This window comes from Pseudophryne corroboree, chromosome 9, assembly GCF_028390025.1.
Source record: "Pseudophryne corroboree isolate aPseCor3 chromosome 9, aPseCor3.hap2, whole genome shotgun sequence".
NCBI lineage: Eukaryota > Metazoa > Chordata > Amphibia > Anura > Myobatrachidae > Pseudophryne > Pseudophryne corroboree.
The window spans coordinates 386467866-386492540 of record NC_086452.1 but is presented as its reverse complement, the minus strand read 5'-3'; the positions used below and the strand labels follow the sequence as shown (position 1 = coordinate 386492540).

The window sequence follows — 24675 nt, the reverse complement described above, 5'->3', positions numbered from 1 at the left end:
CTAGCCCTTTGGGGAGACAGAGGGAGAGTTTGCCAGCACACACCAAAAGCGCTATACTGTATATAACAACCCTAGAAGGTGTTGTTTCTATATATGCGCTCTCAATATATAATTATATCGCCAATTTATGCCCCCCCTCTCTTTGTTACCCTGTTTCTGTAGTGCAGTGCAGGGGAGAGTCGTGGGAGCCTTCCTCACCAGCGGAGCCGTGCAGGAAAATGGCGCCGAGTGCTGAGGAGAATAAGCTCCGCCCCTTTTTCGGCGGGCTTTTCTCCCGGTTTTTCTAATAAACTGGCCTGGGTTAAATACATACATATAGCCTTAATGGCTATATGTGATGTATTTATTTGCCTCTAAGGTACTCTATATTGCTGCCCAGGGCGCCCCCAGCAGCGCCCTGCACCCTCCGTGACCGAGATCCGTGAGCCGTGTAGCAACAATGGCGCACAGCTGCAGTGCTGTGCGCTACCTCTATGAAGACTGAAGTCTTCTGCCGCCTGTTTCCGGACCTCCGTTCTGCAGCGTCTGTAAGGGGGATCGGCGGCGCGGCTCCGGGACGAACCCCAGGCTGACCTGTGTTCCGACTCCCTCTGGAGCTCAGTGTCCAGTAGCCTAAGACTTCAATCCTCCTGCAGGCAGGTGAGTTGCAAGTCTCTCCCCTAAGTCCCTCGTTGCAGTGCTCCTGTCGCCAGCAGGAGACACTGACTAGAAACCTAAAAAAAAACTTTTCTAACTAGCTCTTTAAGAGAGCCACCTAGATTGCACCCTCTCGGACGGGCACAAAAACCTAACTGAGGCTTGGAGGAGGGTCATAGGGGGAGGAGCCAGTACACACCATGTGACCTAAAAGGCTTTTTAGATGTGCCCTGTCTCCTGCGGAGCCCGCTATCCCCATGGTCCTGACGGAGTCCCCAGCATCCACTAGGACGTTAGAGAAAAATAAATAATAATAATTACCTTCTCAAAGACACTAAAGAAAATAAGAATTTACTTACCGATAATTCTATTTCTCATAGTCCGTAGTGGATGCTGGGGACTCCGTAAGGACCATGGGGATAGCGGCTCCGCAGGAGACTGGGCACATCTAAAGAAAGCTTTAGGACTATCTGGTGTGCACTGGCTCCTCCCCCTATGACCCTCCTCCAAGCCTCAGTTAGGATACTGTGCCCGGACGAGCGTACACAATAAGGAAGGATTTTGAATCCCGGGTAAGACTCATACCAGCCACACCAATCACACCGTATAACCTGTGATCTGAACCCAGTTAACAGCATGATAACAGAGGAGCCTCTGAAAGATGGCTCACAACAATAATAACCCGATTTTTGTAACAATAATTATGTACAAGTATTGCAGACAATCCGCACTTGGGATGGGCGCCCAGCATCCACTACGGACTATGAGAAATAGAATTATCGGTAAGTAAATTCTTATTTTCTCTAACGTCCTAAGTGGATGCTGGGGACTCCGTAAGGACCATGGGGATTATACCAAAGCTCCCAAACGGGCGGGAGAGTGCGGATGACTCTGCAGCACCAAATGAGAGAACTCCAGGTCCTCCTCAGCCAGGATATCAATTTTGTAGAATTTTACAAACGTATTTGCTCCTGACCAAGTAGCTGCTCGGCAAAGTTGTAAAGCCGAGACCCCTCGGGCAGCCGCCCAAGATGAGCCCACCTTCCTTGTGGAGTGGGCATTTACAGATTTTTGGCTGTGGCAGGCCTGCCACAGAATGTGCAAGCTGAATTGTACTACAAATCCAACGAGCAATAGTCTGCTTAGAAGCAGGAGCACCCAGCTTGTTGGGTGCATACAGGATAAACAGCGAGTCAGATTTCCTGACTCCAGCCCTCCTGGAAACATATAGTTTCAGGGCCCTGACAACGTCTAGCAACTTGGAGTCCTCCAAGTCCCTAGTAGCCGCAGGCACCACAAATAGGTTGGTTCAGGTGAAACGCTGAAACCACCTTAGGGAGAAACTGAGGACGAGTCCTCAATTCCGCCCTGTCCGAATGGAACATCAGATAAGGGCTATTTCAGGATAAAGCCGCCAATTCTGACACGCGCCTGGCCCAGGCCAGGGCCAACAGCATGACCACTTTCCATGTGAGATATTTTAACTCCACAGATTTAAGTGGTTCAAACCAATGTGACTTTTGGAACCCAAAACTACATTGAGATCCCAAAAGTGCCACTGGAGGCACAAAAGGAGGCTGTATATGCAGTACCCCTTTTACAAACGTCTGAACTTCAGGGACTGAAGCTAGTTCTTTTTGGAAGAAAATTGACAGGGCCGAAATTTGAACCTTAATGGACCCCAATTTCAGGCCCATAGACACTCCTGTTTGCAGGAAATGTAGGAATCGACCCAGTTGAATTTCCACCGTCGGGCCTTACTGGCCTCGCACCACGCAACATATTTTCGCCAATTGCGGTGATAATGTTTTTTCGGTTACATCCTTCCTGGCTTTGATCAGGATAGGGATGACTTCATCCGGAATGCCTTTTTTCCTTCAGGATCCGGCGTTCAACCGCCATGCCGTCAAACGCAGCCGCGGTAAGTCTTGGAACAGACAGGGTCCTTGCTGGAGCAGGTCCCTTCTTAGAGGTAGAGGCCACGGATCCTCCGTGAGCATCTCTTGAAGTTCCGGTTACCAAGTCCTTCTTGGCCAATCCGGAGCCACGAATATAGCGCTTACTCCTCTCCATCTTATCAATCTCGGTATGAGAGGCAGAGGAGGGAACACATACCCCGACTGGTACACCCACGGTGTTACCAGAGCGTCTACAGCTATTGCCTGAGGGTCCCTGGACCTGGCGCAATACCTGTCGAGTTTTTCCCAACGGTTTATAATCATGTGGAAGACTTCTGGGTGAAGTCCCCACTCTCCCGGGTGGAGGTCGTGCTGAGGAAGTCTGCTTCCCAGTTGTCCACTCCCGGAATGAATACTGCTGACAGTGCTATCACATGATTTTCCGCCCAGCGAAGAATCCTTGCAGCTTCTGCCATTGCCCTCCTGCTTCTTGTGCCACCCTGTCTGTTTACGTGGGTGACTGCCGTGATGTTGTCCGACTGGATCAACACCGGCTGACCTTGAAGCAGAGGTCTTGCTAAGCTTAGAGCATTGTAAATGTCCCTTAGCTTCAGGATATTTATGTGAAGTGATGTCTCCAGGCTTGACCATAAGTCCTGGATATTCCTTCCCTGTGTGACTGCTCCCCAGCCTCGCAGGCTGGCATCCGTGGTTACCAGGACCCAGTCCTGAATGCCGAATCTGCGGCCCTCTAGAAGATGAGCACTCTGCAACCACCACAGGAGGGACCCCTTGTCCTTGGTGACAGGGTTATCCGCTGATGCATCTGAAGATGCGACCCGGACCATTTGTCCAGCAGGTCCCACTGGAAAGTTCTTGCGTGGAATCTGCCGAATGGGATTGCTTCTTTTAGGAGGTTCCTGACTAGCTCGGATAACTCCCTGGCTTTCTCCTCCGGGAGAAACACCTTTTTCTGGACTGTGTCCAGGATCATCCCTAGGAACAGAAGACAAGTCGTCGGAACCAGCTGCGATTTTGGAACATTAAGAATCCAACCGTGCTGCAGCAACACTACCTGAGATAGTGCTACACCGACCTCCAACTGTTCCCTGGATCTTACCCTTATCAGGGAATTGTCCAAGTAAGGGATAACTAAAATTCCCTTCCTTTGAAGGAATATCATTTCGGCCATTACCTTGGTAAAGACCCGGGGTGCCGTGGACCATCCATACGGCAGCGTCTGAACGGATAGTGACAGTTCTGTACCATAAACCTGAGGTACCCTTGGTGAGAAGGGTAAATTTTGACATGAAGGTAAGCATCCTTGATGTCCCAAGACATCATGTAGTCCCCTTCTTCCAGGTTCGCAATCACTGCTCTGAGTGACTCAATCTTGAATTTGAACCTCTGTATGTAAGTGTTCAAAGATTTTAGATTTACAATCGGTCTTACCGAGCCGTCCGGCTTCGGTACCACAACAGTGTGGAATAATACCCCGTTCCCTGTTGCAGGAGGGGTATCTTGATTATCACCTGCTGGGAATACAGCTTGTGAATGGCTTCCAAAACGGTCTCCCTGTCAGAAGGAGACATCGGTAAAGCCGACTTTAGGAAACGGCGAGGGGGAGACGTCTCGAATTCTAATTTGTACCCCTGAGATGTCACCTGAAGGATCCAGGGGTCTACTTGCGAGTGAGCCCACTGCGCGCTGAAATTCATTGAGACGGGCCCCCCACCGTGCCTGATTCTGCTTGTAAAGCCCCAGCGTATACTGAGGGCTTGGCAGAGGCGGGAGAGGGTTTCTGTTCCTGGGAACTGGCTGATTTCTGCAACCTTTTTCCTCTCCCTCTGTCACGGGGCAGAAATGAGGAACCTTTTGCCCGCTTATCCACGAAAAGACTGCGCCTGATAATACGGCGTCTTCTGATGTTGAGAGGCGACCTGGGGTACAAACGTGGATTTCCCAGCTGTTGCCGTGTTGTCGTCTGAAAGACCGACCCCAAATAACTCCTTAATAAGGCAATACTTCCAAATGCCGTTTGGAATACGCATCACCTGACCACTGACGTGTCCATAACCCTCTACTGGTAGAAATGGACAACGCACTTAGACTTGATGCCAGTCGGCAAATATTCCGCTGTGCATCACGCATATATAGAAATGCATCTTTCAAATGCTCTATAGGCAAAAATATACTGTCCGTATCTAGGGTATCAATATTTTCAGTCAGGGAATCCGACCACGCCAACCCAGCACTGCACATCCAGGCTGAGGCGATTGCTGGTCGCAGTATAACACCAGTATGTGTGTAAATACATTTTAGGATACCCTCCTGCTTTCTATCAGCAGGATCCTTAAGGGCGGCCATCTCAGGAGAGGATAGAGCCCTTACAAGCGTGTGAGTGCTTTATCCACCCTAGGGGGTGTTTCCCAACGCACCCTAACCTCTGGCGGGAAAGGATATAATGCCAATAACATTTTAGAAATTATCAGTTGTTATCGGGGGAAACCCACGCATCATCACACACCTGATTTAATTTCTCAGATTCAGGAAAACTACAGGTAGTTTTTCCTCACCGAACATAATACCCCTTTTTGGTGGTACTCGTATTATCAGAAATGTGTAAAACATTTTTCATTGCCTCAATCATGTAACGTGTGGCCCTACTGGAAGTCACATTTGTCTCTTCACCGTCGACACTGGAGTCAGTATCCGTGTCGGCGTCTATATCTGCCATCTGAGGTAACGGGCGCTTTAGAGCCCCTGACGGCCTATGAGACGTCTGGACAGGCACAAGCTGAGTAGCCGGCTGTCTCATGTCAACCACTGTCTTTTATACAGAGCTGACACTGTCACGTAATTTCTTCCAACAGTTCATCCACTCAGGTGTCGACCCCCTAGGGGGTGACATCACTATTACAGGCAATCTGCTCCGTCTCCACATCATTTTTCTCCTCATACATGTCGACACAAAAGTACCGACATACAGCACACACACAGGGAATGCTCTGATAGAGGACAGGACCCCCACTAGCCCTTTGGGGAGACAGAGGGAGAGTTTGCCAGCACACACCAGAGCGCTATATATATACAGGGATAACCTTATACAAGTGTTTTTCCCCTTATAGCTGCTGTATAGTTAATACTGCGCCTAATTTGTGCCCCCCTCTCTTTTTTAACCCTTTCTGTAGTGTAGTGACTGCAGGGGAGAGCCAGGGAGCTTCCCTCCAACGGAGCTGTGAGGGAAAATGGCGCCAGTGTGCTGAGGAGATAGGCTCCGCCCCTTTATCGGCAGCCTTATCTCCCGTTTTTTTTATGTATTTTGGCAGGGGTTAAATGCATCCATATAGCCCAGGAGCTATATGTGATGCATTTTTTTGCCATCCAAGGTGTTTATTATTGCGTCTCAGGGCGCCCCCCCCAGCGCCCTGCACCCTCAGTGACCGGAGTGTGAAGTGTGCTGAGAGCAATGGCGCACAGCTGCAGTGCTGTGCGCTACCTTGTTGAAGACAGGACGTCTTCTGCCGCCGATTTTCCGGACCTCTTCTGCCTTATGGCTCTGTAAGGGGGCCGGCGGCGCGGCTCTGGGACCCATCCAAGCTGGGCCTGTGATCGTCTCTCTGGAGCTAATGTCCAGTAGCCCAAGAAGCCCAATCCACTCTGCACGCAGGTGAGTTCGCTTCTTCTCCCCTTAGTCCCTCGATGCAGTGAGCCTGTTGCCAGCAGGTCTCACTGAAAATAAAAAACCTAAACTAAAACTTTCATTAAGAAGCTCAGGAGAGCCCCTAGTGTGCACCCTTTTCGTTCGGGCACAGAGATCTAACTGGGGCTTGGAGGAGGGTCATAGGGGGAGGAGCCAGTGCACACCAGATAGTCCTAAAGCTTTCTTTAGATGTGCCCAGTCTCCTGCGGAGCCGCTATCCCCATGGTCCTTACGGAGTCCCCAGCATCCACTTAGGACGTTAGAGAAATAAACAATCTGTAATATAGCAGGTATGAAGGGGTAGTTTCTAGTTTTAAAAAAATATGTCTTGTTGGGCTACCATATTATTCCTACACATTGTTAAGCATTTAAATCAGGATGGCAAGGCTTGAAAATTATAATACAGATTTATTTTTTGTGTGGCTGTTTTGGAAAAGAGAATTAATGCCAAAGCAAGAATCGCAAAGTATTTATTTGTGGTGCTAATAAATAATAATACATAATATTATTATATATGTATTTTATTTTAATTCAATGTAAGGTCAAAACACACCGTTTTTTGGCCATTTTTGGGTAAATTATATTGTATGCGTTAGAAGCTAAACAAAGGATGTTGTATTCTTTATATTCTCCTTAAAAACAAGGTATAATTAGTGTGGGTGCTGCATAAAAGAAACAAACTACTGATATTGGAATATAACTAGCACAGGGTTGAGAAAACCCTCAGCAACAAAAGGGTCAAACACAGAAAGAGAGCAAAACTGCAGGAGATCGCATGTAAATTTAGAACGACTAGTCCAAGCAGGATTGTATCAGAATCCCAATGGTCAGAATGCAGACATCGTTCACAATCCCGACGGCTACTGGCGAGTATTTTTACCCTCCCCACAGCCGAACCCTCCCCCTAACCGCAGTACTTACTGGCAGGATCCCAATCATCAGGATATTAACCACACCCCATACAAGCATCATTAAATATGCAACAGAACGGTGTATATATTGGCCAATGTGTACGCACATTTGTAAAACATACGTTTTATGTTGGTTTGGCCATAATCTCTCAGATGCTTTATACCCATGGTTCTCAAACTCTGCCACCAAGGACACCCAATAGTTCATGTTTTCCAGGCCACCTAGCAGGTGCACAGGTGTATTCATTACTCACTGACATTTTAAAAAGATCCACAGGTGGAGCCAGTTATTTCACTTGTGGTTCTGTGAGGAGACCTGGAAAATGGTAACTGTTAAGGGTCCTTGAGAACAGCGTTTGGGAACCACTGCTTTACACATTGGTATCAGAAGGCCTAAAATGAAATATCGATCTGCCCAACATACCTCATTAAGGGTAATATTCACTGTTCTACAAATATTCATTTATTTACAGATTTAAAAATATGGTCAGGAAAAGATTATATTCTGTGTGACTACAGATGAAAAGGAGCTCAAGTGCAATACAACAGCAGAAAACATTGCAAAAAAAAGCCGACAATGCTACTTTCCATTTATTTGCCAAATGGAATAAAATATGTACAGGAATATAAATATGTTGTATGTTTCTATTTGTATCTCTAGCAAAATCACATATAAAACATGAGCAGAAATCACTATACATAACCGATAAACTTCAACAGAGAAAGAAAAAAAAAAAAAAAAAAAAAAAAAGAAGGAGGAGGAGGAGGTGGTCAGATCATTATCATTATCTAAACAGTCTTGGTTGGCGAATATATCAGACTTATTTGTTTCTGGAAAAGCGGAAATAAAGAGCAGTTTTATGCAACAAATATATATGAAATTACATGGAAATCGGGACCTTGCAGATGGCAGGATCACCATCAGGAACATATTATGCTTATATCCCACTGTCATTTGGAGAGGACACACTACTACAAAAAAGGGACATTTACAGTTTTACATATGCTAAATCAGTTGGTACCAGATCCTGGTCAAGGAGTTTCCAGCACAACATCATACGTCTGCATGGTTGCAGAGCATTGCATCAATTGGAAAAAAACATGTCCAGTAAAATTGTCTCTCATCTTCTACAACTGGCGCTTGTTCTTCTCCTGTTGCCTACTTCACTGAGCAGGCATTTACCTGAAACATAAATAGTTCACTTTAAAATTAATAAATTGCAAAACTTCAGTAACAGTTATTTCCTATTTCTGTAGAACCCATGGCCTGGGCCTTTTTGTAGAATCAGGCATCTAGCACAAAGCCAATCCACAGCAAAATTGCAATATCCAGTTGGGATGTGGACATTGAACATGTCAGCATGCGCAGAATGAAGACACGTGAAATGTGGACATACTACACATACCAGCAGTGAAGGGTTAGGGCTAGGCTGCAGTAGGGGGAAGATTAGGGCTAGGCTGCAGTAAGGGGAAGATGAGGGCGAGGCTGTAGTAAGGGGAAGATGAGGGCGAGGCTGCAGTAAGGGGAAGATGAGGGCGAGGCTGCAGTAGGGTAAAATTAAGGTTAGGCACTGGGGGGGGGGGGGGAGGAGGTCATGGTTAGGCTGCAGTAGGGGAGGTTAGGATTAAGCACTAGACTAGGGAGAGGATTAGGCTGCAATTGGGAAGGTTAGGGTAAGTCACTAGGATTAGGGTTAGCAATCCTCAGCACCAGAAGCGCAGCTGGATCCACCAGAAGTCTTTATCACCTAAACATCAAACACAGAAGACACTGGAGTCGCCAGATTTACCGTACCAGATATGCCACCACTATCCAATAGCAAGGTTGACAGAGGATGATACACTTAATAATTATTCAAGTTCTTTAGAGTATTACAAATACAATTCACATTGCATTATACTGTACCTTCCTCATCCACCTCCTGCCATTGGCGGTGGGCTGGGTCCACAGCCATGATTGATTCGCCCCATTCTCCGAGGTGGATTTCCTGGTGGACTGTAACGTAAAAACCAAATCATAAGTCATGACATTTGTAGAGACAAGACGACAAGTACAGTATTGCAAGATTATGGCACAGTATGATTTACTGACAGGCTTCAGAGCTGTAATGAAGGTGTTGAAACTATTTATTATTTAACTTACTTATTAAAAGTTTCTTATAAAGCTATATTCTTAAACTATTGTTTTTACATTAATCACCTGTAATACCATCAACATTTATAGTAAAGATGAATAAAACCATACCCTCTCCTGTCAGAAAATCGCGAGCTGGATAAAGAGTTTGCGTTTCCCCTTCTTGATACATCAGGCTGAATCATACTCTGAAAGCTGCAAACAAAACAAACAAGAATGATGACAACAGCTGCAGATTCACCATAATGATTCCCTAATAAAATACGACTTTTCATTATGGAAATGCATTATGCCATTTATCTTTGTTTTCCGTTTTGTTTTGTTTTTTAACTTCTGCTAAAATTTGAGAGGGTCTCTTACATTAATCATCTTGATGATGGATTAATCAAATATGCATAAAACTGTACATTCTCAGTGCTCATCAGGCATCTACTCCTCTTTTTCTGATTTTCAACTCCTTATATTAGGACATTTCCATGAGTGGCACTGCTGGCCTCTCAGAACAAGTGATAGGTGTGTAAAACCAGGGGGCACAGCTAATCGGGAGGTAGTCGAATATACTGTAGAGCTCCCTTCAGCAATCTGGCAGCATCAGTCCGAGAGAAACGCCCACAGTCCTCCTCTTAATTCTGCTGCCCGGTGTACAAGTACAAGCACAATAATATTTAGGGGCCGATTGCGAGTCACACGCAGATTGAGCAGTGTCATTTGCCACAGTCGCGTCTGAAGCTGGGCATACAATTATCTGGCAGATCATCTGTCATATCTGGCTGGTTGCAATGAAAATTTGGTAATGGATGACAGCAAAGGTCATTGAACCATTTGCTCCCAAACACTGGAAAATGGACAAATACTGTCATTCATACAAACTGTTTAAATCACGGATTTAACCAAACAAGGCATGAAACACTTAGTGAAATTCAAATAGTATCAGAAATGCAGGGGTAACAGACACAGGGGCAGATGTATTAACCTGGAGAAGGCATAAGGAAGTGATAAACCAGTGATAAATGCAAGGTGATAAACACACCAGCCAATCAGCTCCCATATGTAAATTAACAGTTAGGAACTGATTGGCTGGTGCATTATCACCTTGCACTTAACACTGCTTTATCACTTCCTTATGCCTTCTCCAGGTTAATACATCTGGCCCTCAGGGTGGTATCCTATTAGCAGCGGTACTTTACTGATGCTAATAGGATCACTAGAGGCTTTCCTGTTAGTCCCAATGCTGGCTCTGTTATCATGTGATGGCGGCACTTATTGGGGGATTATGCTGTGGATGCCTCAGCCACTGGGGATGCGATAACACATGGGATTGGGGACCAATTTCGGCCTCTAATTTGATAACGCGATAATGACCATTGGTCATTAATCGCGATATCCGCACGTTTTTAACTTCCGAAATCGCATCGGGGCTAATAGCATGCTGCCGTAAGGGTCTGATTCAGAGTTGTAAACTCATGCATTCACAGCTGTAATCCCGTACACAGCAGACATGCAAAAATATGCTAATGCTGTAGCACCCTGGAAATCTATTGAGGCACCCACTGATGGCTTTGCAGTGATCGCAACATGTCTGCGGTTTTTGCAGCACTCCCCGCTACCTCCCCCAAACTGCCAATCACTTTGCAACTAAATCCTTGCTACCATGGCACACGTGGTCAGCAGAGAATCACCTCCGTATATGTTGCCATAAGGACTTTATGCTTACTCCAGTGTCGATAGTCAAGGTAGTTGTAGGGTAGCAGAACCATCTCCAGTGATCGCAAAAAAGCGCTATAGCACGTATTTTACCCCAGAATTGATGGTGGGGACACAAAAATAAAAACCGCTGGGTCCCTCAGGACGCGCTGTGACCCGCAGCGCTGTCCTGTGCCGTCAGTCAGAACTCAACCAGAGCCGTAACTAGTGGTGTGCCAGCAATGCATTGCCCACCTGGCAGCACCCGCACGGCTGCTTTCCACCACACTGCCGCCCCCCATTAGCTGCAGCGCTGCCCGTTGTCCCTCATGTAGTGGTGCACTCGGCTCCTTCTCTGCCGAGTGCACCATTACATATAAAGTAGCGCTGCAGCTTCTCCCCGAATGCTCCTCCCCTTGCGCCCTTGCCCTATGTTCAGAGTCCAGGGAGAGACGTGATGACGTCTCTCCCAGCCAGCGCACCTCCACAGTGGCCATCGCAGTGAAGAGCCTCGGCATTTGGGCGGGGGTAGTGGCATAACTCCTCCAGCCATAACCATTTGCAGCCGGACACCAGCTTTTATGGGAGCACCACATTGCAGGCGCTGCCACTGGGACAAATCTGCCAGGTCTTCCATAAGGTGAATTTCTATACTGTTTTCTTTCACCTTTATCTGTATTTTTATTCAATTTTTAGGTTTAGGTATAAGTATAGATATAGATATTTATATAGATATATAGATATAGATATTTATATAGATATATATATAGATATATAGATATAGATATTTATATATAGATATATAGATATAGATATTTATATATATATATATATATATATATATATATATATATATATATATATATATATATATATATATATAATTTTATTTTTTTATTTTGTGTGTTTAAATTTACACTGTTAACAGTATAGCAGTGCATTATATCTCTTGGGCTTGATATTAAGGTCTTAGAATATATATATTCTGTTTCTTATTATTGCAATTTAATATGCCTTAAATCAAAACTGGTTTGGATTATCGTGCCCTTTTTTTTTTTTTCCAATCCACCAGAAGCCTATTAAATTTGTAACCCCTCATTTGACTTCAGATGTGGCCCCCGCCATGACTCTGCCTGCCGTAATGTATAAGAGGGGGCTCTACCTGCCGTAATGTGTGATAGGGACTCTACCTGGAATAATGTGCGACAGGGGCTTTACCTGGCGTAATGTATGTAAGTGAGGCATAATTTGAAGAATGGAGATTAATGTGCAGCGTAATATGAATTGGTATTATTTTGTGGTCACACCCCTTCCCCATTAAGCCATGCCCCTATATTTTTGTAGTGCGCCCTTGCCCTATTTTCAGTATGGGTAGGTGGGGCTGCGCCAATGCCGTTTCTTGCACACAGCGCTAAAATGTCTAGTTACGGTCTCCACAACAACAGAGGGAGGAACTTGGAAGAGGCGGAGACCATGAAGAGTGTGATCTCCAGCCCTCCTCTGTCCCTTCTCCCTGGTGCCTCTCTCTGTCCCTACTCCCCGCTGCCTCTCTCTGTCCCTACTCCCCGCTGCCTCTCTCTGTCCCTACTCCCCGCTGCCATATAAAATGTGTATAGGGTGCTCTACCCGGCGCAATGTGTATAGGGTGCTCTACCCGGCGCAATGTGTATAGGGTGCTCTACCCGGCGCAATGTGTATAGGGTGCTCTACCCGGCGCAATGTGTATAGGGTGCTCTACCCGGCGCAATGTGTATAGGGTGCTCTACCTGGTAAGTGTGTGTAATGTGCTCTGCCTGGTGCTATGTGCTCTCCCTGGCACAATGTGTATAACGTGCTCTACCTGGTGCAATGTGTATAGGGTGTTCTAACTGACGCAATCTGTATAACGTGCTCTACCTGGTGCTATGTGTATAACGTGCTCTGCCTGTGTGGTGTAATGTGAATTGGTACTATTATGTGGCCATGCTCTTTCCAGATGAAGCCACGCCCCTAAATTATTGATGCGCACCTTCGGCGTGCACTGTCCTTGATTTAAAATATGGGAGGGGGAGCACCAATTTACTTTCTGCCAAAGGGCACCGAAATGTCTAGTTACAGCTCTGGTGCAGAGAGTCCTGTATGCTACACAGCCCAGCAGCATTGTTACCCCCTCCCTCCCCCTTGCAGCACTTTTGTAGTGTCCAAGTCAATTCTGTTTTTATATTTGAATAATTAATAAGATTAATATGAACGTTCATTCCAATGGGAATCCCAGAAAAGGACAGATAGGACCACAATTTTTAAAAGTGAGGGGTCCGTGGGACCCACTTTTTTGGGGGCTCAGCGCGATTACTGCATCTCTACGGGTGGAACTTCCAGAAACCAAAGAGGAAACTGTATATAGTGAGTTGTGGTCTTTAACATGCAATAAATAAAAATGAGGACATTGATACTTACAACATGACTACAAAGTCTGTAATGCCCCAGAACACGTCTGTGATAATGGAGAGTCTCCATGGAGATCTCCTCTGGCCATCCAACACTTGTCCTAAATAGATGTAAAGGAGAACAAGGTGGTAAGTACTCTCACAAGTGCGGGACAATAGCAAGGTTACGCCTCATCTGGAATATGTGGCACTGTGCAGTGACCACTGTGACTGCAGAACTGAAGTGATTTCAAAGGCAGGCAACCTCATTAATTAAAGGGACTGAAAGAAGTATTAAGAATAAACTATACTTGCTAAGTTTGGAAAAATAAATAAACTATACCTAATTATATGTAGAAATATATATCCAAGGTCAATAAATAAATAAAAAGGTCTAATGTGTGTATTAGATGTAAGTGGCAGAATAATCTTTCATACAATGGTAGTTAAATTGTGGAAGTTCCTGACATACAAGGTGGTTAAGAAATAAACAAAGCACATTAAAGGAGGATTAACTGATCCAGGCATACAACCTCCCCTGCCACTGCTAGATATGCACTGTAATATACAGATGTGTCTCCATTACCATAGCATTTTTGCCCACACGGATGCAACTTAAAACATTTCATCACGAGTAGCGATTCTTACTTTTTCTAAATTTGGGAACTTATTCACATCGCTGCTGCATACAAAGTCACTCACAGTGTAACAGGAACACTAGTGGCAGATTAAATATGGTGAGGTATTTTTACTTTTTTTTTTTTTTAGATTTGCCATTTGTCACACACAGAAGTACATTTAATGCCAGCCCCCAGTAAACGGTGTACTCTTGTACTGTACTTTTGTTGCATTAGCGATGCACATAAGATGCTGACATCTTTGCGCAGTCACACCAAGTCACGTGAGAATATTCTAGCATTGGGCAGCTTTTTGGATAAAAATGTGCCTTATCTGCAACATAATGCGACTAGGACACATGAGAACCTGTGCCAAGTTTCTGAATCTGTACACAAAGTGCTACACTGAGGCAGCCGCAGCTTGTTTTCAAATAAACGTTATGTTAAGAACTTATCGTTGATAACGGTAAGTCCACAGGATAACAATGTGATATGATGGAGCGACAGCGGATTTGCAACAATCAGTCAAAGCTTTCCGGCCTCGTCCATATATCCCTGGCCCAGGCAAATCAGTTGTATTCCAAAGCTCATGGCAGGAGCATCATGTAGAACCCTAATTAGGCGAGAAAAACCCACATGCGCACCCTTCCGTACAAGAAGGAAGAGGTTAGTGAGTAAAAAGGATCCTCAAATCAGGTGCGTCAGGGTGGGATACCTGTGGAACCTGTGGACTTAGGAGAAATACAGTTATCAATGGTAAGTTCTTACCATAACGTATATTTCTCCGGCACGGTCAACAGGTTATCCACAGGATAACAATGGGATTTCCCAAAGCAGTTTAGTGGTGTGGACGCTCCTGATGCATAGGAGAATCCTTCACCCGAGTTCAGCATTGTGAGAGGCAAAGATATTGAAGGCACAATGTCTATTGAATGTGTAAACGGCAGACCATATGGCTGCCTTACAACCCTGTTCTGTTTAGGCACACCACATTGTGCTGCCCCAAAAAGGACCTACCTTACGGGTAGAATGAACAGAGACATTAGCCAGAATAGGGAGATCAGCTTAGAGAATATGCTTCTGAAACCGTCCTCTGAAGCTATCTTGCCAGCATCTGCTTACCAGCCTGCCATCCGCTCTTGTAAAATCCATGAAGAGGGAATCTCTTTCCTGATGGCACTGGTACATTACACGTAGATCCCTTATGCACGGATCACGTCTAGTGATGCATCTCCCGCAGCGAGGCCCGGAACCTGAAAAACCGGGATAATATTTTCCTAGTTAAGGTGAAACTTCATCATCACCTTAGAAATATACCCAAACCTAGTTCTGAGAACTGGTTTATGTGGATAAAAGATCAGAAATGGGGAACAACATGCCCCTAAGTCTGATATTCCTCTAGCTGACACCTTAGTCAGTAGAAAACACATTTATGATCCATTTTAACCAATGGTTCAAATTGGGCAACTTGAAGGGCTTTAAAAGGACTAACACCCGTCCCAAGGCACTGTAGGAACAACCAGAGGCTGAATGCGCCGTATAACCTGAAAAAAAGTACGCACATCCTGTAAGTTCTTTAGTTTTGGAACCCTACAGTCAATGCCGACCCTTGCTTTTCCAAGCTGAATAGACAACTGATAGATATACAGCCGAAGCCAGAACACATAATACAACACTATAATGCTGAATTATACAGTGGTAATTAAAATAAGAATTTACTTACCGATAATTCTATTTCTCATAGTCCGTAGTGGATGCTGGGGACTCCGAAAGGACCATGGGGAATAGCGGCTCCGCAGGAGACTGGGCACAAAGTAAAAGCTTTAGGACTAGCTGGTGTGCACTGGCTCCTCCCCCTATGACCCTCCTCCAAGCCTCAGTTAGGATACTGTGCCCGGACGAGCATACACAATAAGGAAGGATTTTGAATCCCGGGTAAGACTCATACCAGCCACACCAATCACACCGTACAACTTGTGATCTGAACCCAGTTAACAGCATGATAACAGAAGGAGCCTCTGAAAAGATGGCTCACAACAACAATAACCCGATTTTTGTAACAATAACTATGTACAAGTAATGCAGACAATCCGCACTTGGGATGGGCGCCCAGCATCCACTACGGACTATGAGAAATAGAATTATCGGTAAGTAAATTCTTATTTTCTCTAACGTCCTAGTGGATGCTGGGGACTCCGAAAGGACCATGGGGATTATACCAAAGCTCCCAAACGGGCGGGAGAGTGCGGATGACTCTGCAGCACCGAATGAGAGAACTCCAGGTCCTCCTCAGCCATGGTATCAAATTTGTAGAATTTAGCAAACGTGTTTGCCCCTGACCAAGTAGCTGCTCGGCAAAGTTGTAAAGCCGAGACCCCTCGGGCAGCCGCCCAAGATGAGCCCACTTTCCGTGTGGAATGGGCTTTTACAGATTTTGGCTGTGGCAGGCCTGCCACAGAATGTGCAAGCTGAATTGTACTACAAATCCAACGAGCAATCGTCTGCTTAGAAGCAGGAGCACCCAGCTTGTTGGGTGCATACAGGATAAACAGCGAGTCAGATTTTCTGACTCCAGCCGTCCTGGAAACATATATTTTCAGGGCCCTGACTACGTCCAGCAACTTGGAATCCTCCAAGTCCCTAGTAGCCGCAGGCACCACAATAGGTTGGTTGAAGTGAAATGCTGAAACCACCTTAGGGAGAAATTGAGGACGAGTCCTCAATTCTGCCCTGTCCGTATAAAAAATTAGGTAAGGGCTTTTATAGGATAAAGCCGCCAATTCTGATACACGCCTGGCTGAAGCCAGGGCTAACAGCATTACCACTTTCCATGTGAGATATTTCAAGTCCACAGTGGTGAGTGGTTCAAACCAATGTGATTTTAGGAATCCCAACACTACATTGAGATCCCAAGGTGCCACTGGAGGCACAAAAGGAGGCTGTATATGCAGTACTCCCTTGACAAACGTCTGAACTTCAGGAACAGAAGCTAGTTCTTTTTGGAAGAATATCGACAGGGCCGAAATTTGAACCTTAATGGACCCTAATTTGAGGCCCATAGACAGTCCTGTTTGCAGGAAATGCAGGAATCGACCCAGTTGAAATTCCTCCGTAGGGGCCTTCCTGGCCTCGCACCACGCAACATATTTACGCCAAATACGGTGATAATGTTGTACGGTTACATCCTTCCTGGCTTTGATCAGGGTAGGGATGACTTCATCCGGAATGCCTTTTTCCTTCAGGATCCGGCGTTCAACCGCCATGCCGTCAAACGCAGCCGCGGTAAGTCTTGGAACAGACATGGTCCCTGCTGGAGCAGGTCCTGTCTTACAGGTAGAGGCCACGGGTCTTCCGTGAGCATCTCTTGAATTTCCGGGTACCAAGTCCTTCTTGGCCAATCCGGAGCCACGAGTATAGTCTTTACTCCTCTCCTTCTTATGATTCTCAGTACTTTTGGTATGAGAGGAAGAGGAGGGAACACATACACTGACCGGTATACCCACGGTGTTACCAGAGCGTCCACAGCTATTGCCTGAGGGTCCCTTGACCTGGAGCAATATCTGTCCAGTTTTTTGTTGAGGCGAGACGCCATCATGTCCACCTTTGGTTTTTCCCAACGGTTTACAATCATGTGGAAGACTTCTGGGTGAAGTCCCCACTCCCCCGGGTGAAGATCGTGTCTGCTGAGGAAGTCTGCTTCCCAGTTGTCCACTCCCGGAATGAACACTGCTGACAGTGCTATCACATGATTTTCCGCCCAGCGAAGAATCCTTGCTACTTCCGTCATTGCCCTCCTGCTTCTTGTGCCGCCCTGTCTGTTTACGTGGGCGACTGTCGTGATGTTGTCCGACTGGATCAATACTGGCTGACCCTGAAGCAGAGGCCTTGCCTGACTTAGGGCATTGTAAATGGCCCTTAGTTCCAGGATATTTATGTGAAGTGACGTTTCCATGCTTGACCACAAGCCCTGGAAATTTTTTCCCTGTGTGACTGCTCCCCAGCCTCTCAGGCTGGCATCCGTGGTCACCAGGACCCAATCCTGAATGCCGAATCTGCGGCCCTCTAGGAGATGAGCACTCTGTAACCACCACAGGAGAGACACCCTTGTCCTTGGAGACAGGGTTATCCGCTGATGCATTTGAAGATGCGATCCGGACCATTTGTCTAGCAGATCCAACTGAAAAGTTCTTGCGTGGAATCTGCCGAATGGAATCGCTTCGTAAGAAGCCACCATCTTTCCCAGGACCCTTGTGCACTGATGCACTGACACCTGGCCTGGTCTTAGGAGTTTCCTGACTAGGTCGGATAACTCCCTGGCTTTCTCTTCCGGGAGAAACACCTTTTTCTGTACTGTGTCCAGAATCATCCCTAGGAACAGCAGACGTGTCGTCAGAATCAGCTGCGATTTTGGAATATTTAGAATCCATCCGTGCTGTCGTAGTACTATTTGAGATAGTGCTACTCCGACCTCTAACTGTTCTCTGGACCGTGCCCTTATCAGGAGATCGTCCAAGTAAGGGATAATTAAGACGCCTTTTCTTCGAAGAAGAATCATCATTTCGGCCATTACCGTGGTAAAGATTCGGGGTGCCGTGGACAATCCAAACGGCAGCGTCTGAAACTGATAGTGACAGTTCTGTACCACAAACCTGAGGTACCCTTGGTAAGATGGGCAAATTGGGACATGGAGGTAAGCATCCTTGATGTCCAGAGACACCATGTAGTCCCCTTCTTCCAGGTTCGCTATCACTGCTCTGAGTGACTCCATCTTGAACTTGAACCTTTTTATGTAAGTGTTCAAGGCTTTCAGATTTAAAATGGGTCTCACCGAGCCGTCCGGTTTCGGTACCACAAACAGCGTGGAGTAATACCCCTTTCCTTGTTGTAGGAGGGGTACCTTGATTATCACTTGCTGGGAATACAGCTTGTGAATGGCTTCCAATACCGCCTCCCTGTCGGGGGTAGACGTTGGTAAAGCAGACTTCAGGAACCGGCGAGGGGGAGACGTCTCGAATTCCAATTTGTACCCCTGAGATACTACCTGCAGGATCCAGGGGTCCACTTGCGAGTGAGCCCACTGCGCGCTGAAATTCTTGAGACGGGCCCCCACCGTGCCTGAGTCCGCTTGTAAGGCCCCAGCGTCATGCTGAGGACTTGGCAGAAGCGGGGGAGGGCTTCTGTTCGTGGGAAGAAGCTGTCTGTTGCAGTCTTTTTCCCCTTCCTCTGCCCCGGGGCAGATAGGAGTGGCCTTTTGCCCGCTTGCCCTTATGGGGACGAAAGGACTGAGCCTGAAAAGACGGTATCTTTTTCTGCTGCGAGGTGACTTGGGGTAAAAAGGTGGATTTCCCAGCCGTTGCCACCAGGTCCGATAGACCGCCCCCAAATAACTCCTCCCCTTTATACGGCAATACTTCCATATGCCGTTTGGAATCCGCATCCCCTGACCACTGTCGCGTCCATAATCCTCTTCTGGCAGAAATGGACATCGCACTTACTCTTGATGCCAGAGTGCAAATGTCTCTCTGTGCATCTCGCATATATAGGAATGCATCCTTTAAATGCTCTATAGTCAATAATATATTGTCCCTGTCCAGGGTATCAATATTTTCAGTCAGGGAATCCGACCAAGCCACCCCAGCACTGCACATCCAGGCTGAGGCGATTGCTGGTCGCAGTATAACACCAGTATGAGTGTATATACTTTTAAGGATATTTTCCAGCCTCCTATCTGCTGGCTCCTTAAGGGCGGCCGTTTCTGGAGACGGTAACGCCACTTGTTTTGATAAGCGTGTGAGCGCCTTATCCACCCTAGGGGGTGTTTCCCAACGAGCCCTAACCTCTGGTGGGAAGGGATATAGTGCCAATAATTTTTTAGAAATTAGCAGTTTTTTGTCGGGGGTAACCCACGCTTCATCACACACTTCATTCAATTCATCTAATTCAGGAAAAACTACGGGTAATTTTTTCACACCCCACATAATACCCCTTTTTGTGGTACTTGCAGTATCAGAGATGTGCAAAACCTCCTTCATTGCCGTGATCATGTAACGTGTGGCCCTACTGGAAAATACGTTTGTTTCTTCACTGTCGACACTGGAGTCAGTGTCTGTGTCTGGGTCCGTGTCGACCCACTGAGGTAACGGGCGTTTAATAGCCCCTGACGGTGTTTGAGACGCCTGGACAGGCACTAACTGAGCTGCCGGCTGTCTCATGTCGTCAACAGTTTTCTGTAACGTGCCGACACTGTCACGTAATTCCTTAATTACGGCCATCCATTCAGGTGTCGACTCCCTAGGGGGTGACATCACCATTATAGGCAATTGCTCCGCCTCCACATCATTTTCCTCCTCATACATGTCGACACACACGTACCGACACCCAGCACACACACAGGGAACGCTCTGATAGAGGACAGGACCCACTTAGCCCCTTGGGGAGACAGAGGGAGAGTTTGCCAGCACACACCAGAGCGCTATATATGTATAGGGACAACCTTACAATAAGTGTCTATCCCTTATAGCTGCTTATATATCTGTTATTTTGCCAAATAAGTGCCCCCCTCTCTTTTTTACCCTGTTTCTGTAGTTGCAGGATGCAGGGGAGATTCTGGGAGCCTTCCTACCAGCGGAGCTGTGTGGGAAAAATGGCGCTGTGTGCTGAGGAGATAGGCCCCGCCCCCTTCACGGCGGGCTCTTCTCTCCGCTTTTTTCTGGAAAACTGGCAGGGGTTAAATACATCCATATAGCCCAGGAGCTATATGTGAAGTATTTTTTGCCAAATAAGGTAAATTCATTGCTTCCCAGGGCCCCCCCCCCCCCCCAGCGCCCTGCACCCTCAGTGACCGAAGTGTGAAGTGTGCAGAGAGCAATGGCGCACAGCTGCAGTGCTGTGCGCTACCTTATGAAGCCAGGAAAGTCTTCTGCCGCCGATTTATGGACCTCTTCTTGCTTCAGCATCTGTAAGGGGGCCGGCGGCGCGGCTCCGGGACCCATCCATGGCTGGGCCTGTGATCGTCCCTCTGGAGCTAATGTCCAGTAGCCTAAGAAGCCCAATCCACTCTGCACGCAGGTGAGTTCGCTTCTTCTCCCCTTAGTCCCTCGATGCAGTGAGCCTGTTGCCAGCAGGTCTCACTGAAAATAAAAAACCTATTTAAACTTTTACTCTAAGCAGCTCAGGAGAGCCACCTAGATTGCACCCTTCTCGTTCGGGCACAAAATCTTAACTGAGGCTTGGAGGAGGGTCATAGGGGGAGGAGCCAGTGCACACCAGCTAGTCCTAAAGCTTTTACTTTGTGCCCAGTCTCCTGCGGAGCCGCTATTCCCCATGGTCCTTTCGGAGTCCCCAGCATCCACTAGGACGTTAGAGAAATTCACTTTAAATGACCAGAATGCATGGGGGTGGCTTTACATTTCTTCTAGGGTTGCTAGATCCTTGAATTCCTGACATCTCCCAATGAAATTGATTATAGACATCTGTCCTGATATAGGGAAGTGTGCATTCTAGCAGAACACATTCCTGGTTTACACAGTTAAGCATTATATTATAAATGGGGTTGCTATACCCCTAAGGGTAATAATATTCTCTATATACCTTTAGTCTGCTATAATAGGACCAGGAAATATCTGCAACATACGTGGGTTGATAGATAAAATAGGGATTGCTGTATCCCTTAAAGTCCCACGCTAGTATGGGGACTGATTTGTCCCCCTAGCAATTCTCCCCTACATGCATGGTCGGATTACCTAGTGTGATTTATGTAAGAATGTAGGTGATATCTGTGCTATGTAGAAATGCATTCCTATTCTGGGTTACATACATCAGAGATCTATAGTGGTAACAATAGGTGACATAGTAATCAAAGTAACTCTTATACCTTATACTCAAATTTATATACCTTTATTTACTTGTACTCACAGTCCATATAAGTGGAGTGATTTCCCGGGAGATAATAAGATTTTAAACCTACCGGTAAATCTTTTTCTCCTAGTCCGTAGAGGATGCTGGGGACTCCGTAAGGACCATGGGGTATAGACGGGCTCCGCAGGAGACATGGGCACTATAAATAACTTTTAGTACGGGTGTGCACTGGCTCCTCCCTCTATGCCCCTCCTCCAGACCTCAGTTAGAGAAACTGTGCCCAGAGGAGATGGACAACATGAGGAAAGGGTTTTGTTAATCTAAGGGCAAGATTCATACCAGCCCACACCAATCATACCATATAACCTGGAAAATACGCAACCAGTTAACAGTATGAACAAAAAACAGTATCAGTCAAAGACCGATTCCAACTGTAACATAACCCTTATGGAAGCAACAACTATATACAAGTCTTGCAGATTTAGTCCGCACTGGGACGGGCGCCCAGCATCCTCTACGGACTAGGAGAAAAAGATTTACCGGTAGGTTTAAAATCTTATTTTCTCTTACGTCCTAGAGGATGCTGGGGACTCCGTAAGGACCATGGGGTTTATACCAAAGCTCCAAACCGGGCGGGAGAGTGCGGACGACTCTGCAGCACCGACTGAGCAAACGCAAGGTCCTCATCAGCCAGGGTATCAAACTTGTAGAAATTTGCAAAAGTGTTTGATCCCGACCAAGTAGCTGCTCGGCAAAGCTGTAATGCCGAGACGCCTCAGGCAGCCGCCCAAGAAGAGCCCACCTTCCTAGTGGAATGGGCCTTTACCGAATTTGGTAACGGCAATCCAGCCGTAGAATGAGCCTGCTGAATCGTGTTACAGATCCAGCGAGCAATAGTCTGCTTGGAAGCAGGAGCGCAAACTTTGTTGGCTGCATACAGGACAAACAGAGCCTTGTTTTCCTAACCCTAGCCGTCCTGGCTACATACATTTTTAAGGCCCTGACTACATCGAGGGACTTGTAGTCCTCCAAGTTCCCCGTAGCCACAGGCACCACAATAGGTTGGTTCATATGAAATGAAGAAACCACCTTAGGCAAAAATTGAGGACGAGTCCTCAACTCCGCTCTATCCACATGGAAAATCAAATAGGGGCTCTTGTGGGACAAGGCCGCCAATTCGGACACCCGCCTTGCAGATGCCAAGGCCAGTAACATGACCACCTTCCACGTGAGAAATTTGAATACAACCGTTTGAAGAGGTTCAAACCAGTGAGATTTTAGGAAGCTTAACACCACGTTAAGGTCCCACGTTGCCACTGGGGGCACAAAGGGGGGCTGGATGTGCAGCACTCCCTTTACAAACATCTGGACTTCTGGGAGAGAAGCCAATTCCTTCTGGAAGAATATAGATAGGCTCCATTAAGGTACAGATTTCGTCCCTAACTTCAGGCCCATAGCCACTCCTATCTGTAGAAAGTGGAGAAAACGGCCCAGATGGAAATCTTCCGTAGGAGCATTCTTGGCTTTACACCAAGATATATACTTCCTCCAGATACGGTGATAATGTTTTGCCGTCACCTCCTTCCTAGCCTTTATCAGAGTAGGGATGACTTCCTCCGGAATACCTTTCCCAGCTAGGAGTCGGTGTTCAACCGCCATGCCGTCAAACGTAACCACGGTAAGTCTTGGAACACGCAGGGCCACTGCTGTAACAGGTCCTCCCTGAGAGGAAGAGGCCACGGATCTTCTGTGAGCATTTCCTGAAGATCTGAGTACCAGGCCCTTCGAGGCCAATCTGGAACAATGAGTATTGTCTGCACTCTTTTTCATCTTACGATTCTCAATATTTTTTAAATGAGAGGAAGAGGAGGGAACACATAGACCGACTGAAACACCCATGGTGTCACCAGGGCGTCCACCGCAACTGCCTGAGGGTCCCGTAACCTGGCACAATACCTCCGAAGCTTCTTGTTGAGGCGTGACGCCATCATGTCTATTTGAGGAATTCCCCAAAGACTTGTTATCTCTGCAAAAACTTCTTGATGAAGTCACCACTCTCCTGGATGGAGATTGTGTCTGCTGAGGAAGTCTGCTTCCTAGTTGTCCACTCCCGGAATGAAGACAGCTGCCAGAGCACTTGCGTGATTTTCCGCCCAGCGAAGAATCCTGGTGGCTTCTGCCATCACCACTCTGCTCCTTGTCCCGCCTTGGCGGTTTACATGAGCCACGGCTGTGACGTTGTCCGATTGAATCAGAACCGGTAGGTCGCAAAGAAGATTCTCCGCTTGTCGTAGGCCGTTGTATATGGCCCTCAATTCCAGTATGTTGATGTGTAGACAAGCCTCCTGGCTTGACCATAGTCCCTGAAAATTTCTTCCTTGTGTGACTGCTCCCCATCCTCGGAGGCTCGCGTCCGTGATCACCAGAACCCAGTCTTGAATGCCGAACCTGCGACCCTCTAGGAGGTGAGCACTCTGCAGCCACCACAGGAGAGACACCCTGGCCCTGGGGGACAGGGTTATTTTCTGATGTATTTGTAGATGGGACCCGGACCTCTTGTCCAGAAGATCCCACTGAAATGTCCTCGCATGGAACCTGCCGAAGGGAATGGCCTCGTAGGCTGCCACCATTTTTCCCAGAACTCGAGTGCATTGATGAACATACACTCTTTTTGGTTTTAGCAGGTCTCGGACCATGTTCTGGAGATCCTGGGCCTTTTCCAATGGGAGAAAAACCCTCTTTTGTTCCGTGTCCAGAATCATGCCTAGGAATGATAGCAGAGTCGTTGGAACCAATTGTGACTTTGGCAGATTGAGAATCCAACCGTGCTG

The 24675-nt window shown here is 46.8% G+C and overlaps 1 protein-coding gene across 1 annotated transcript in view; it reads right to left on the bottom strand.

The window, feature by feature from the left end:
- Positions 1–7726: 7726 nt before the first annotated feature.
- Positions 7727–24675, bottom strand: part of SELENOK (selenoprotein K) — a 31125-nt gene continuing 14176 nt past the window's right edge. Inside the window, exons 2-5 of the mRNA XM_063940828.1 lie at positions 13402–13492; positions 9394–9477; positions 9055–9144; positions 7727–8331 (exon numbers count right to left, since the gene is read on the bottom strand). Coding sequence (XP_063796898.1) covers positions 8328–8331; positions 9055–9144; positions 9394–9477; positions 13402–13492 — 269 coding nt within the window. The 3' untranslated portion in view covers positions 7727–8327. The remainder of the gene's footprint in view (positions 8332–9054; positions 9145–9393; positions 9478–13401; positions 13493–24675) is intronic.